The sequence below is a fragment of the Panthera pardus genome, unplaced genomic scaffold (assembly GCF_024362965.1).
Source record: "Panthera pardus isolate Hobbes unplaced genomic scaffold, ASM2436296v1 HiC_scaffold_11, whole genome shotgun sequence".
Taxonomy (NCBI): Eukaryota; Metazoa; Chordata; class Mammalia; order Carnivora; family Felidae; genus Panthera; species Panthera pardus.
Window position 1 is genome coordinate 95,015,567 of NW_026526666.1, and position 16,514 is coordinate 95,032,080.

Consider the following 16,514-nt stretch of genomic DNA (forward strand, 5'->3'; position numbering starts at 1 on the left):
CCAGCTTTCTCCTCTTGGGGCCCCAAAATGTCCTGAGAGTAGGGGGAGGGCAAGCATGGAATCTGGGTCCCCATGGGAGCGGGCAGGGGGACGGCTGCACATTCTACTCCCCCCCAATCAAGGGCTGTCTCAGTCTTTCCTAAGAGATGGCTGTAAACATTATCTGCCCTGAGGGAAAGAGTCACCTCACACAAGGGTCCAACAGGTGGGGGTCCTTCACCTACCCCTACCTTCTCACCTTGCACCTCCTACTGTCCCCAGAGCCAGGGGCTCGGGGCCCCACCGCCCTGACTGCCCACCACCTAGATCCCCTCTTGCCAAAGACTGGGATGTTGGGGGAGGGGGGACAGGAAATAGAAAACCCTGTCCTCAAGCAGCTTGCAGTCTGATGGGGGAGGCACAGTCCTTAGAGAGCCCCAGGCCGATGGGGGCACACGGAGACTCAGAAGCACCACACCCACAAGGTCCTGGGGTGGGGACGGGGGGTCCGAGTGGCAAGGGGACAGATTGCCCCCGGCCCGCGGCTGCGGAGGCCCCTGGGCTGGAGTTCTCGGCCTGGAATGCTGGGCTGTGAGCTCAGCCTGGGCCTGCGTGTGCCGGACTGTCAGCAGTGCTGCCTCACCGGAGAAGATTTCCAGCCCCCTCCGGGCCGTGGCAAGGCCTAAATTTAGCTAGGAGACAAGGGGCTGGCCCCAAGCCCAGGGACGGTCGGGCCTTATAAAGCGCCGGCAATCAGGGCCCAGCACGCTCCCCCAGAGCCCACACCCTCTGCTGTCCCCCTGCCCGCCTGGCCAGGGCCCGGCCGCCCGCCGTGGATGAGCCACAGGACCTCCTCCACCTTCAGAGCGGAGAGAAGCTTCCATTCCTCCTCCTCGTCCTCCTCATCCTCATCCTCCTCAGCCTCCCGTGCCCTCCCAGCCCAGGACCCGCCCATGGAGAAAGCCTTGAGCATGTTTTCTGAGGATTTTGGCAGCTTCATGAGGCCCCACTCAGAGCCCCGGGCCTTCCCAGGCAAGTTGTCAGGGCTTTGAGGGGAGGGGCGATGCACAGGTAGGGGACACCTGCTCCTGGCCACCTCTGGAGACGGCTGCCGAGCTGCCAAGAACAGGTGCTGTACAACCATAGCCACGTGTGGCCACCAGGACAGATGTGGCCAGGGACAGATGTGGCCAGGAGAACAGGCTGGTCTCCAAGGAAGAGTTGTGGCCCCAGGGGTCAGCTATGATGCCGATGGCCACACATGGCCCGTGGCCAGGTCCTCGCTGGAGATGTAGGGGGCAGGACAGGGTTGAGGGGTGGGAGGCATCCCCCAGCCTTCAGGCCTGGGTGGGGGGGGCGGGGGGGCTGCCACAGACACGGTCACATACACATAGTCCTCCCACCTGTGCTGGGTGAGGCCTGGCCCCACCACGGAGAAGGTGGGCTGCGAGAGGTGAGGACAGGTGGGCTGGGGGGTTGGAAACAACAGCTGAGCGGGAGGCGAGGCCTGGGGGCCTGCCCCTTTCCCCAAGAGGAGCCAGAGACCCGGGTTCTAGACGCCGGTCTGCCCGGTGCTCAGCTCACAGCAGCCTCCTCCACAGCCCGTTCCGGGGGGCCGGGCAACATCAAGACCCTCGGGGACGCCTATGAGTTTGCAGTGGATGTGAGTGACTTCTCACCTGAAGACATCATTGTCACCACCTCCAACAACCACATCGAGGTGCGGGCTGAGAAGGTGAGCCTGCCCACCCTGTCTGGACCCCGGCTCCACGTCTGTACCCTCTGTACCCCATACTCCATGCTGGGACCCCAGACCTTGTCCAGTGCCCCTCCCCCGAACCCCCCCAGAACAAACTAGAGACCTTGCTTTTATTACTTGTAGGCCACGGGACGGACCCCAGCCTCTGCCTCTCCCTGCCCCAAGACTCTGAGGTCCTTTCTTTAGGAGCCAAGGGCAGCTGAGGGAGCCACAGGGGAATGGGAGAGGGTGGAGGGATGCAGGGAGGCGGCACCTGAGGAGGTGAGTTGAGGGGGGCCCAGAGGATGGACATAGTGGCTGAGTGGGGACAGCTTTCCTGGCAGGCATATGGGTAGGTAGGGGGCTCACCTGGGAAGCTGGCAGGGAGGAGCTCGCCCACGTGACATTCCCTCCCCTACCCAGTGGTTCAGCCCCCATCCTCCTGGGATCCTTGACCTGGGCCCAAGGCTGGCCAGAGGCCCTGCAGTTCAGGGTCAGACACACTCCGGACCCACCCCGCACTCCTTCCACCCATGGGCCTCAGGGTCACTGGGTCACTAGGGTCTCTGAGTCCCAGCTCCCAGGAGGCTGAGACCCCGGTGGAGGGTGTGGCCCGGCCTGCACAGGAGCGCTGCACCCTCCCCACCCCCACCCCCAGGGCCCCAGTCACGACTGCCCATCAGAGAGGGCCTGCCAGGCTGCCTCCAGATCCCCCACGGCCTAGCTTCCTCTCCCGAGCAGGGGAGGCTACATGCCCTGGCACCTCTGCCAGGGAAGCTGAGGACTGTGGGCACCAGGACCAGAGGGCAGCACGTGCCAGCCCTGTAACCCCCGCCAGTGACTCAGCCGCCCCAGCCTCCTCTGGACACGATGTGCCGGCCGAGTCGTGGGGGCGGGGCTGCCGGCCCAGCCCAGGCCCCGGACGCCCAGTGCGTCTGGGCATCCCAGAGGGCACGGCCCTGCTGTGTGCCGTCTTCTCTTTGTCCCCCGGGGGCTCTGGATTCTGCCACCGAGCTCCCTCTCTGAGCTGCCCCCCCCCGCCAAGCCCCTCGCCTCCCCCTGGGAAACACTGGAAGGCCTCCGAGCAGCTCTGAGGCTGGCCCTGCATACAGCCCTCAGCCACCGCCACCCGGGCCAGCCCCTCTGCTCCCGAGGGTAGAACCCCTTGGCATGTCGGGGCCTGGCTGGGGTGAGAGGAGGAAGACTTGATGTGAGCAGGATGGGGCTGGGGGCATCCGGCCCTGACCCATCACCCCTCCCCTAGCTGGCAGCCGACGGCACAGTCATGAACACCTTCGCTCACAAGTGCCAGCTGCCCGAGGACGTGGACCCCACTTCCGTGACCTCAGCCCTGAGGGAAGACGGCAGCCTCACCATCCGGGCCCGGCGTCACCCACACACGGAGCACGTCCAGCAGACCTTCCGGACAGAGATAAAAATCTGAGGGCCTCCCCTTTCCTGTCCCCCCCACTCCCCCCTTCTCCCCCACTGGCCTGCCAGAGACATTTTCCTCACCTCTCATGACAGCTTGCAGAACATCTCAGCTCAAGTTCCAGGCCCTGACACCATCAGACCCCGGGTGGGTCAACCCCGCCCCCTGCAACTGAGGCCTTCTGCCTCACCTGTGGCCTCCAGATTCCAGATGTGGCCTCTTTCCCTTAATCCAGAATAAAGGGATTGAGATTGGAAAGGGAGACCCCAAAGAACCCACTTTGGGGAAGGGGTCTGGGACAGGCAGGAGCACTAGGCAAATAATCTGCAGGACAGACAGATGGACAACTCCTTTGATCTATGGAGTCCCTGCGGGGGGACAGGGACCTGGGACCCCCTTGGCCAAGGGGAGCGGGCGAGGAAGAGGCAGATATTAGCGGAGGTGCTGATCCCCGGCCGTGGCGGGAACCCTCTTCTCTGCCACTCCCCGAGCCCCAAACCAGCTGCCAGGCTCCCTGCTCCCCGGTGTCCCCACCCACCAGCTGTGCCAGGGCAGGGCCACACAACGTCTGTACATAGATGGGGTTTTTCCGATACAGAGGGTTCACGATGAAATTGCAACACTTCTGCCCTCCGTTACCTGCTGTGCCCTCAGGCGAGGCCGGGCAGAGGGGTGGGGCTGGTCCCTCCTCCCACCTGGAGACCTGGGCTCCCGGGGCTGCTTCCGCAGACAGGTCCCCCAGATGAGGTGAGAGAGAGAACATGGATGGGGCCTTGGGTCTTCAAGGTTGGACCCTGGCTTCTTGCCAACCTTCCCCCGCGGCCAGTCACCTCCCCCACAACCCTGCCCCTTCTTCAATCAATGAATCTATAAGGCTTGGTGTGTGTACATACCACACACACGCCTATTGTCCTGTCCTTCAAATACTGAGCACGACCATTGGTTGAGGCTGAATGCAGAACATTCTAAAATCAGATTTTTCAATCTCTATTTTTATCAATGGGGAAACTGAGTCTCCGAGTGGTTGAATGCCCACCTTACTCATTAAAGGTTGGATTTGAACCCAGGCTGTGAAAGCTGCTCTCAAATGGCCCCACCCCCAACCCCTCTGTGCACTGGGGAGTAGTTCCCCTCATTTTGTCCCTTATGGCCTATGTCCCCCTGCCCCACATCTTCCTGTTGGGAGAGAGGGCCCAGACCATGGGAAGAGCCCCCAGCCCAGTTCCCTCCTAGTCTCCAGTCCAGGGCAGGGACCCCCAATCAGCCTTCATGCTGAGGAGCCCCAGACACCTGCAGTGACACTGGCTCAGTCTCCAACCTACAGATGCAGGGGTGGGGGGAAAGGGGGTGGTTCACAGTAGTTGAGGCCCCCTGGGGCGAGAGGCGGGGCCAGCTTCTGACTTCTGCACCTCTTGGGTCAGTGTTCTATAGGATGGCCTCTGACGTGACCCTGCCATTCTGGGGCCCTTAAGGGATGGCTGGGGGGTGGGAGGGGGCATGGGAGGACCCCAGCATTGTACCCTGCACACACAATAAACCACAGAATCACAGACTTCCGGAGATCACCTGCCTGAAATTCTCAAACTTGGGTGGGGGCTGGAGGCAGCCAGGGGGAGAAACCCCAGGATAGACAGATCTGACTTCCTTGAGGTTTGGGGGCAGGGGTGGCACCTCAAGTAAACTTCCAGGACCTCACAGAAATGTGGGTGGCCTGTGGTCTCCTCCCTCAGCTCCCAGACCCACCTGAGCGGGAATCCCAGAATTATTGCCCTGAAAAACCTTGCGGGGCTTTCTCTCCCAACCGCCAGCCCCTGCTGCTACATGCCGAGCACTGTCCCAGGCACAGGGACACCGAGGGTGGGCCAGCTGCACTGTGTCACCTGCCCTCTTGAAGCCCATCTGGTGTCACATGGGCTCTGAGGACCAGACTGGCTGAGTGACTGGGCTCGGGGTCACGCAGAGCCAGGGGCAGAGCAGGGCTGGAACCTGGCTGGAGGGCTGGCTGGTTCGGGGAGTCTGCGTGCTCTCCGGAGGGACCCCACCCCACCCCCAACACCAGCAGGCGCTACTGAAACCCGAGTGCCAGGCAGTCTCCGGTGCAGCTCCGGCTGGCTGCGGGCCGGAGGAGGGGAGAAGGAGAGGGGGCGCGGTATTTCCAGCCTCCGTGACTCACTGATTCCACTGGGCTATTTGCAGCCCCGAAACTCAGCAGCGCGGGGGTTGGGGGTGGAGCCGGGCCAGCTTCCCAGTCTCCCTCGACCCCTACCCAGGGTCACGCTCACCTTGGCTTCCCGACCCCAGCGATGCCCCTCCCAGGGTCGCGCGAAGAGGGTGGGGGCTGGGGGCTGGGCCGCTGGCAGCCCGGGCTGAGAAAAGGAGAAGTTTCTCCAGAAGCGGCCAGTGGGGCCGAATACCATCCCCCCCCCACCCGGGCCCCAGAACCATCCCCCCGCCCCCGACCGAGGTTCCGGAGCTGAAGATTTTGCCGGGGACAGAGCAGAGGCTGTCTGAGAGAGCCCTCCGACCAAGGTGACCCTGTGGGAGAGGAGGGCGGGGAGATGGGGACAGCGGGGCCCTCTTTCATGGGCTCCGCCCCCTGGGCGCCTGGGCTGGCCACAGCGCTTTGTCTCCTCCGCCCCCCACCCTTTCCAGGCTAAATATAGGCCTGGCTGCGGGCCCTGCGCCCCACCCCCACCCCGTGAGGGATAATTTTAGCAGCCCCATTCACTGAGTGCCTAGTGTGTGCCCAGCATGCTGCTCATCCTTGCAAGGATCCTGCAAAGTAGGTACCGAGGAGGTTGGGAGAGGTCAAGCAGCTGGCCCAAGGTCGCCAGCTTGGAAGTGACTTGGCTGAGATTTGAATCCTCGTCTACACCCGAGGGGGAGGGGCAAGTCAGCTCCCCCGCCCCTATTCTGGCATCTTGCACCGGAAAGGCAAAGTTGTACATCTATAGTTTTTGGAGTGGGCCTGTGCAGGAGGGCAGGGGGAGTGGAAAAGATACAGCCTCCTGGGGCCGGAGACCTGTGAGAAGCCCAGGTGCCAGGGACCCCCAAGGGTGCCAAGGACCTAGAAGTTTCCCTCACTTTTAGGCTCAAAGCCACCTCCTCCAGAAAGCCTTCTAGAGCTACCAGTTGAGGGGCACAGACAGAACCCAAAGAACCTGAGGCCCAGACTTCATGTTGGAACTGGCCAAGGGGGAAGGCAGACCCACTTGCTTGGCCAGCCCTGTGCCCTTAGGGAGTCACTCCACAGTCCTCTTGGTGTGGTGGGGAACCCAGGCCCAGGGAGGCCCAGCGCCTCGCCCCAGGGTCACACACAAGTCAGTGGCCGAGGTGAGATAAAGACCCAGGCCTCCAGACCCTCCGGCCAGGGCATCTCTTCCAGACCAAGCCCTTCGTGCCATGGCCACCTTTCCCCTGGGCCCAGAGACAACTCCCACCTCCCACATTGTACACCCCGCCCCCCCACCTCCCCCCTCCCCAATCTGCCTGCGATCCTAGTTCCGCAAAGGCAGAAGATGTCTCACTCTGCCCTCTTGCTCCCAACCCTGGCATGGGAAAGGGGCTAAGCGCGCGTTTGTTGGGTGTTTGAAAAAGCTAACGAGCCTCAGTAAATAGTGGAGGGTCGGTCACAGACTCTGGAGCTACCTCACCTGGGTTCAAATCTTGACTCTGCTGCTTCTGACCTGTGTGACCCTGGAGGAGTCACATAGTCTCTCTGTGCCTCAGTTGCCCCATCTGTAAATGGTGCTCATAGAATCTACTTGCTAGAGGTTTTTTTCTTTTAATTTTTTTTTTTTAGTCTATTTATTTTGAGAGAGAGAGAGAAAGAGAGAGAGAGTGAACATGAGTGGGAGAGGGACAGACAGAGAGGGAGAGAGAGAGGATCCCAAGCAGGCTGAGAGCTAACGGCAGAGGCCACATGGGGCTCGATCTCAGAACCAGGAGATCGTGACCTGAGCTGCAACCAAGAGTTGAAACCAACCGAGCCACCCAGGCGCCCCGCTAAGGTTGTTTTGTAATGCATGTAAGGGACCCGGGACTCGTGTGTGGTGGCTGGCTGTAGCTCACGGGTGCCACACACTGAAAATGCTACCGTTATTGCGTTTAGGTTTGGATCCCGACCTCCTCAGCTTCACCCACGCTGTGGCTCCGTGGAGATCGAGACTCAGGCAGGGGGTTCAGAGGAGTTGCCGGATTGCTGCAGCCTTCTGTCCATGAAAAGCAGGTAAGGGCAGAGCTAAAATGTTCCCTGTCTGGGTCCTGGGGGTGGAGATGGCAGAGAGAAGCCTCTGGAAGCCTTAGTTTCCTCATCCCATAAGCAAAGATCAGGCACCACCCTTCCAGGGGCTGCTAGGATGTACCAGAGAGAGATGATGTTTTTGTATAAGCTTAGTAAATGGTAAACTCTTGTTAAAATTGTGCTTGTTTGACGAATAACAAAAACCAAGGCTCCGCCCACCTGGCTTTGCCCTGAGATAACAGACGGTCCTGAGTGGGTGGTGATTTGAGTACCAGCAGGACTGGTGGTCAAGGCAGGAGCCTCTGGGCAGGAGAGGCAAATTGTTTACAGTCAACACAGCTGGGCTACCCCACAGCTGGCCTGAGGCTCACTGTCACCAGCCAGCTGGGCCAGTCCCCAGCTCTGAGGCCTTCCAAGGCCCAGACCCAGAGACAATCTTTCATGGAAGTCTGGGGGCTACTAGACAGGGCTGCTGGCCCTAGGGAGCCCCAGAGGGGGGAGGCAGGACTGCAAATCTGCATCTTCCTTCCATTCTCTGTCCCCTCCTTCTCACACATTTTTTTTTAAGTTTATTTTATTTATTTTGAGAGAGAGAGAGACCAAGCATGAGTGGGATAAGGGCAGAGAGATAGAAAGAGAGAAAATCCGGGGCGCCTGGGTGGCTCAGTCGGTTGAGCGTCCGACTTCAGCTCAGGTCACGATCTCGCGGTCCGTGAGTTCGAGCCCCGCATCGGGCTCTGGGCTGATGGCTCAGAGCCTGGAGCCTGCTTCCGATTCTGTGTCTCCCTCTCTCTCTGCCCCTCCCCCATTCATGCTCTGTCTCTCTCTGTCTCAAAAATAAATAAACGTTAAAAAAAAATTAAAAAAAAAAAAAGGAAAGAGAGAAAATCCACAAGCAGGCTCTACACTACCAGCACGGAGCCCAATACGGGGCTCGAACCCACGACATCAAGAGTTGGACGCTCAACCGATTGAGCCCCCCAGGCGTCCCCTTCTCACACAGTTCTTGACCACCCCCTGTTATATACTGACACTTGAAGGCACTGGGGACGCAGTGCCTAAGCATGGCCACCAACCTGGAAACACACGCATTTACTCACACTTTAACTCACTCACTGGTTCAATAGTCTTTCATTTATTCATTCCCTCAACAGAATTTCGCTAAGCTCCTACGGCGTGATTGGTAGGCAGAGCTCTGAGGTCAAATACCTTAATTTCAACCCTGGCTCTGCCACTTGCTAGCTGTGTGACCTCAGGCCAGTTGCTTAACCTACCTGAGCCTCAGTTTCCTCATCTGTAAAATGGGATAATGCCGCGCAGGATTGTGGGTGGCGAGACTAACTGAGCTGCTCTCCTCCACCTGTGTGTTCCACCTCAGTGAGGGCCCTGCTCACCTGCTCAGCCCCACACACTCCCTGCACACTGCCAGGCCCCAGGCTGGGTCCTCGTAAAACCGTTTGCTGCTGGAACGGATGTGAACGCAGTGCCTAGCCGCATGGCTCAAGGTCATGATGGTGTGGCTTATAGTCACACTCCCTGGGGTTTGGATTTGGGCTCTGCCTCTTTCTGCATCTGTAAAATGGCAATAAAAGTCATACTCACCTCTCCCAGGGGTGATGTGTGATACGTATAAAAATATACACAGTCACGGGGCTCCTGGCTGGCTCAGTCAGAAGAACTTGAGACTCTTGATCTCAGGGTTGTGAGTTCGAGCCCCACGTTGAGTGTAGAGATTACTAAAAAATAAATAAACTTAAAGTAGGTATACCCATATAGTCATCGAGACCAAGCGGGTGTTGGTTAGAATGAAGGTTTGGCTTCTGAAACCATGGGCCCCACGAGGTGCCCCATGCCCTACAGGTTCCAACTGTCCTTGGCCCGGAACCTATGGGGTGCCCTCGAGTCTGGTGATAGGGCGACACCTGCTGTTCCAAAGTAGGATGTGCAGCCACAGGCCCACCCTCTCCCTTGAGGGCCTCAAACTCCTCCTTTGCAGCCATTTCTTTGGGCTCTTCTAATTCAGTGATTCTCAACCAGGGGAGGAGAGAGGAAGGGTAGATGTCATCCATATTACTCTGTCACCACCTCTCTAGTCTAAGTCGTCACCTCCCTTTGCCTGGATTAGGGCACAGCCTCCAAAGCTTCCCTACCTTCTGGTCCCAGCACAAAAGCTAGAGAAACTTTTTTTTTTTTTTTTTTAAGTAAATGCAACACCCAACACCCAACACGGGGCTTGAACTCACGACCCTGAGATCAGAGTTGCATTCCCAGGGCACCTAGGTGGCTCAGTCAGAAGAGTGTGTGACTCTTGATCCCAGGGTCCTGAGTTCAAGCCCCAGGATGGTTGTAGAAATTACTTACATAAATAAACTTAAAAAAAAAAAAAAAAAAGAACAGTCGCATGCTCTACTGGCCCTAGAGGAACCTTTTTTTTTAAAGGTGGGTCTGGGCCTGTCACTGCTCACAGTTTCCAATGGAACCTATCTCAGAATAAAATCTAAAGACCTCATCGTGGCCCACAAGGCATCGCGCGATGTGGTCCCTGCCACTTGTCTGGCAACTGTTTTGTGTACATATGCACACGTCATCTGTCCCGACTGGAGAAGAAGCTCCTTTAGAGGGGGCCCTGTCTGTCCTATCACTGCTCCAGTGCGGGGTCTAGCCCAGAGCCGGGCACTGAATGAATGAATGCCCTAGCTAGACTGAATGACTCTGGTCCCTTTTCCTGGAACACTCCCCATCCTGGCTCCCTTGCCTTTGTGTGGTTCACTCCACTGGTCAAAGCTTAGTCTAGGGGCGCCTGGGTGGCGCAGTCGGTTAAGCGTCCGACTTCAGCCAGGTCACGATCTCGTGGTCCGTGAGTTCGAGCCCCGCGTCAGGCTCTGGGCTGATGGCTCGGAGCCTGGAGCCTGTTTCCGATTCTGTGTCTCCCTCTCTCTCTGCCCCTCCCCCATTCATGCTCTGTCTCTCTCTGTCCCAAAAATAAATTAAAAAAAAAAAAACAACGTTGAGAAAGCTTAGTCTAGATATCACTTCCTGCAGGAAGCCCTCCCTGATCTCCTCTCCCCAGAATCGACTGGTCACCCTCCTCCAGCCCCAGCATTATCCTGTATACCCTTACTGTTGCACTTATCAGAAGCTAACAGTAATATTAATAGTCACTTCCTTTCCTGGCTTCCCACCAGGCTGTGAGCTTCTGGAGGACTGAGTTATGTCTGTTCTCTCTGGATCCCCTCTGCCTAGGAGGGATTCTGCTGGGACGAGAGGCCATCAGCCCTCTGGTTAGGAGCAACCCGGGCTTGCCTGGGTGCTAATTCCAACTACACCAGTCTGTGGGGCCTCACTACACCCCTCAGCTCTTTGGACCTCACCTCCCTAATCTGTGCTGCCTCACACGGGCCCTGCAAGGAGGCCGCTTCCCTGGCCTGGAGCAAATGGCCAACACACGTTTGTAGAAAACCGATAAAATAGCCATTGAATATCTAAATGGACATTCAGCGATCTCAGAAAGCCTTGAGCCACGCTTCCTCGGATGAGTTGATTCAGCATTTCACACAACGCTGTGCCTCTTACACCCTCACACGCACTCCAGTGACCCCACTTCCTGCGGGGTAACACGACTGCCCTGGGAGGCGGGGACCACCTGGTCCCTTGTATCCCGAGGGGCACATGAGGCTGGTCGCAGTAGCTGCTGAGTAAGTAACCGCTCCTGTTTGTATCTGTTCAGACATGATACCCCGTCACCTTTCTGAGCACCTTCTGCCCCCTCTTGAGAAGCAGTTTCCCTTATTTCCCATTGTGGATTGCCTGGGAATTTCCCCCACCTGGTATCCATGCCTCCCGGTGACCTACAGACTTGCACGAGAGTGACTTGCCTGTCGCACTGGGGCATCCTGACCCCGCTCTGGCCGGCCCTGGGATCAGATGCCAGCCAGGTGGCCCTGGGGAGTGTGGATTTTCACAGTGCTGGCTTTCTCATCTTTTACTTAAATTATTTTTGAGAGGTAGAGACAGATCATGAGTGGAGGAGGGGCATAGAGAGAGGGAGACACAGAATGTGAAGCAGGCTGCAGGCTCTGAGCTGTCAGCACAGAGCCCGACGCGGGGCTCGAACTCGCAGAGTGCGAGATCCCGACCGGAGCCGAAGCCAAAAGCTTAACTGACTGAGCCACCCAGGCGCCCCTCCTTCTCATCTTTTATTTTATTTTATTTTTTTTTAATTTTTTTTTCAACGTTTTTTATTTATTTTTGGGACAGAGAGAGACAGAGCATGAACGGGGGAGGGGCAGAGAGAGAGGGAGACACAGAATCGGAAACAGGCTCCAGGCTCCGAGCCATCAGCCCAGAGCCTGACGCGGGGCTCGAACTCACGGACCGCGAGATCGTGACCTGAGTTGAAGTCGGACGCTTAACCGACTGCGCCACCCAGGCGCCCCCCTTCTCATCTTTTAGATCACACTTTGCCACTCACGGTGTCAGAAAAGCTTTTTTGCCCCAACGGCTTCCCATCCCAGCACCCCATTTCCCTTCCTACATAGTCATTAGTTCATCACTATTCAAAATCATCTTTATTTGGTTACATATTTAGCCCTTTCCCTCTCCCCCACCCGGAGGAGGAGCTCCAAGAAAGCTGTGGCATCTTCCCCAGTACTTTGCAGAGCCTGACGTGGAAGCCGCTCCGTTAGAATTTGCTGTATGAATGGTCTGGTCTCTTTCCATGTGCAGGTGCCTGATCTTGCTTCCGCTGAAAGGCTCGCAAAGATAGGAAGGGGGAAGGTGGATACCCTTGAGTGTGTACTTGGTGGCTGTTTCAGATGTCCTTTGCGGATCCAATGCCTTTCCTTGGCTCAGGCACAAATGACTTCTGCTTGGCTGGGGAAGGGGGGTTGGGTTCTGGGAATTGCAGTCCCCGAGCTCGAGCCTGGTGTGCCAACCCCCTCCTTCATGGCCAGGCTCTTCCAATTAATCTGCCTGCCCACAGACACAGGAGGAGAGGGCTTTGAGGGAGCCTATGACAGTTCCCCAAGCTGAAGACCTCGAGGGCACAGACTTCAAGGGGTTTCCCTTGGCTTCAGGAGCCTCCTGCGGGACCAGTGGACTGACTGGGGAGGAATCTGGGGCCCCAGTCCCTCTGCAGGGTGGCACGGCCCCCCTGGCCTGGGCAAGGCGTCCCCTACCCAGGGGGGCCTCCTGAGTCAGGTGGGGCTGGTTTTCTCCACAGAACAAGATATAAGTCTTCATTGGTGGGGTGACGGTTCCTAGATTAGGACCAGGGGCTCGGGGCAGCACTGGGGGTGCTATCAGGGAGATCTGTCTGCCACGAGCACAGTCGATGACAAAAGTCAGGTGAGCGGGGGGGATGGCCTTCTGATGGCAGCCTGGCTTCCCACCTAGAAGGAGGGAAAAGACCAAAGGTCTGTGTTAGCACAGTGGAGTGTGGTTTCCATTCATGGTTTGGTTTTCGTTCCCTGGTGCCCTCCCTTAAAGGGTTTAACTTCCCCTTCCCTTCCCTTCCCTTCCCTTCCCTTCCCTTCCCTTCCCTTCCCTTCCCTTCCCTTCCCTTAAAGGGTTTAACTTCCCCTTCCCTTCCCTTCCCTTAAAGGGTTTAACAACCCTTCCCTCGAAAGGTTGGCTGACACACAAAGAGGGGAAGAGAATGGGGTCTAAAAGCATGGATTCCTGCCCCCAGGGAGACCTGAGTTTAAATCCTGGCTTTCCCCATATCAGCCATCTGAGTGGCTGGAGCAGGAGTCCATTACATCAGGGCTCCTGGTAACAGACTCTGATACACTGGGGGAGGGGGAGGAGTGAGGTTCTGCATTAAAAAACATTTCTTTTTCTTTTTTTTTAAATTTTTTCAATGTTTATTTATTTATTTATTTATTTTGAGAGCGAGAGAGCAGGGGAGGGGCAGAGAGAGAAGGAGACACAGAATCCAAAGCAGGCTCCAGGCTCTGAGCTGTCAGCGCGGAGCCTGACGCGGGGCTCGAACTCTCGAACTGCAAGATCATGACCTGAGTTGATGTTGGACGCTTAACCGACTCAGCCACCCAAGTGCCTATATTTAGTTATTTTTGAGGGAGAGAGAGAGAGAGAGACAGCAGGGAAGATTTTTGAGAGAGAGAGAGAGACAGAGACAGCAGGGACGGGGCAGAGCCAGAGGGAGACAGAGAATCCCAAACAGGCTCCAAGCTGTCAGGGAAGAGCCTGACGTAGGACTCGAACTCACTCATGAACCATGAGATCAAGACCTGAGCAGAAATGCTCAACAGACTGAGCCACCCAGCCCCCCAGGTTCTGAGTTTTTAACAGGCTCCCAGGGGATGCCGGTGCTGCTGGTCCACAGACCACACTGTTCAAGTAATGAGGTCCTCAAACAGGAGGAAGGTCCTGTCACCTTTTGCAGACGAGGAAAACTGAGACTCCAGTTTGTGCAAATGCTGGTCCTCCCCTCCCAACACAACCTTGTCCTTAGCCTCAGAGCACACCAGGAGCACCTGTGCTGTCGGGCCTGGGAAGGAATTCCTGCCATCTTTCTTTGGTACCCTTCCCACCCAGGTCCAGGATAAGCCCTGAGCCAATCTGCTCACTTATCAACGAAGAAAGTACCAGAGCAGCTCTCTGTGAATCCAAAGCCTGTACTCCTTGTTTTTTTTTTTTTTAATTATTTTTTCAATTAATTATTTTTGAGAGACAGAGACATAGCACAAGTGGGGGAGGGGCAGAGAGAGAGAGAGAGAGAGAGGGAGACAGAATCCGAAGCGGGCTCCAGGCTCTGAGCTGTCAGCACAGAGCCCGACGTGGGGCTTGAACCCACAAACCGCGAGATCATGACCTGAGCCGGAGTCGGACACTTTGCCGACTGAGCCACCCAGGCGCCCCTAAAGCCTGTACTCTTAAACAATTAACTTTGGAGCTACCGAAACAGCAAATAAATCCATTTTCTCAACTGTATGCCCTTCATCACGACACAGGCTCAGAAGGAAGCTTACGTCCTGGTAGCTTTGCTGACACAGGAAATAAATGAAGCCCACCCATGGCTTGAGAATCCTGGCGGCTCTGGGGAGCCTATCTGCCCTCCCCAGGCCCCCTTGGCTGGTCTTTGGGAAGTGCTGACGCCCCTCCGCCATCTCTTACCTGAACTGGTCTCCACGTCCGTCTCCAGGCCCGTGACCTTGGGGCTGGCCTTTGGGTCGCTGGGGTCTTCCGAGGGGGTCATTGCCGCTTTCCACAGGGCCTGGATGGAAGAGCACTTCTCGGCGGCCTCTTCCAGGATGAGGCTCCCCACCCAAGGACCAGAGCTTTTATATTTACCGGATCCGGATCCGGATCTGCAGAGTGAGTTCCACCAAGAGCCACAGGAACTGGCCTGGGGCAGCTAGGGGATCGCTTTGATCAACAGGGTTATGTCAACAGAACTGCTGTTGGGTCGCTGGGAGGCTGGCCTTTTCTACCAAACAGATACTTATGTCTTTCAACTCCAGCCGCTTCCCACACGTCCTTTGTCTTAGCCTGTCCGGCGTTAAACAAGAAACATGTATTTCTCTCGATCTTAGAGGCTGGGAAGCCCAAAATCAAGATGTCCACAGATTCTGTTTGATGAGGACGCACTGGTTCGTAGATGGCTGTCTTCCCCACGGTGTCTTCAGGTGGCTGAAAAGACACAAGTACGCTCTGGGGTCTCTTTTATCAGGACACTAATCCTACCCTGAGGGCTTCCTCCTCGTGATCTAATCACCTCCCAAAGGCTCCACCTCCTAATACCATCACACCGGGATTAGGTTTCAAAATATGAATTTCGGGAGGACACATTCAGTCCACAGCATCCTTTAAATCAGCTGTTTTTACTGAAAAAAAAAATATATATATATATACTTTATTATTTTTCGAGGGGAGCATAGTTAACCTACAAGATATATATATTTAATGTTTGTTTATTTTTGAGGCTGGGGAGGGACAGACAGAGAGGGAGACACAGAATCTGAAGCAGGCTCCAGGCTCTGAGCTGTCAGCACAGAGCCCGACGCGGGACTCAAACTCACAAACCGCGAGATCGTGACCTGAGCCGAACTCGGACACTTAACTGACTGAGCCACCCAGGCGCCCCGACATAAAATATTATATTAGTTTCAGATTTGTGACACAGTGATTTGACATTTGCGGATAAGAAGAAATGCTCGCCACAGTAAGTATACTTACCATCTGTCCATCTGTCACCGTACAAAACTATTACTGTATTATCAACTACGTTCCCTATGCTATACTTTTCATCGTTTTTTGTACTTCCCTTTTTTTTTTTTAATTAAAGATTTTATTTTTTAGAGGTGCCTGGCTGCCTCAGTCCGAAGAATGTGTGATTCTTGATCTCAGGGTCGTGAGTTCGAGCCCCATGTTCGGTGTAGAGATTACTTAAATAAATTAATTAAAAAAAAATTTTTTAATGTTTATTCTTGAGAGAGAGAGACAGACAGAGACAGAGTGTGAGTGGGGGAGGGTCAGAGAGAGAGGGAGACACAGAATCCGAAGCAGGCTCCAGGCTCCGAGCTGTCAGCCCAGAGCCCGACGACGCCTAACCGACTGAGCCACCCAGGCGCCCCATAAATAATTTTTTTAAATTGACTTTTTAAGTAATCTCTACACCCAATGCGGGGCTCAAATTCACAACCCTGAGATCAAGAGCAGCAGGCTCTACCAACTGAGCCAGCCAGGCAGCCCTGTTTTATAACTGGTAGTTTGTAACTCTTAATCCCCTTCACCTATTTTGCTAATTCCCCACATCCACCCCTCTGACAAGCACCAGTTTGTTCTCTGTATTTATGAGTTTGTTTCTGTTTGTTTACTCATTTACTGGAAATCTACTTTAAAAAGAAAATTAGTATTGCTACATTAAATGGAAACAGTATCACTTCTATACATCACAAGTAACTCTGTATGGTGTAAGAATAATGGTCCCTTGCCTTAGTCCCCGGAACCTGCGATCATGTGTGCTGGCACAGCAAAAAGGACTCTGCATTTGTGATTAAGGGTATTCCACTTTTAACATCAGTTCTGATGTATGTGGGTTTTTCCCCCACGCCACCAATTAACTCAATTCTGACGCCACCTTGCTGGAAAGAGCGTCA

At 55.8% G+C, this 16,514-nt stretch overlaps 2 protein-coding genes across 2 annotated transcripts; one reads left to right on the plus strand and one right to left on the minus strand.

Annotated features, from left to right (window-relative positions):
- Positions 1 to 729: 729 nt before the first annotated feature.
- HSPB7 (heat shock protein family B (small) member 7) lies at positions 730 to 4,216 on the plus strand. Its single transcript, XM_019461499.2, has 3 exons — positions 730 to 1,011; positions 1,581 to 1,714; positions 2,982 to 4,216. Exons 1-3 carry the CDS (start codon positions 816 to 818, stop codon positions 3,159 to 3,161), a joined length of 510 nt encoding a protein of 169 aa, XP_019317044.1. The 5' UTR covers positions 730 to 815; the 3' UTR covers positions 3,162 to 4,216.
- Positions 4,217 to 11,937: 7,721 nt separating this feature from the next.
- Positions 11,938 to 15,049, minus strand: SRARP (steroid receptor associated and regulated protein). The gene is made up of 2 exons (XM_053898920.1): positions 14,530 to 15,049; positions 11,938 to 12,782 (listed from the first exon to the last, which is right to left on the minus strand). The coding sequence occupies exons 1-2, from the start codon at positions 14,609 to 14,611 to the stop codon at positions 12,355 to 12,357; spliced, it is 510 nt and encodes a 169-aa protein (XP_053754895.1). The 5' UTR covers positions 14,612 to 15,049; the 3' UTR covers positions 11,938 to 12,354.
- Between the last annotated feature and the right edge of the window lie 1,465 nt (positions 15,050 to 16,514).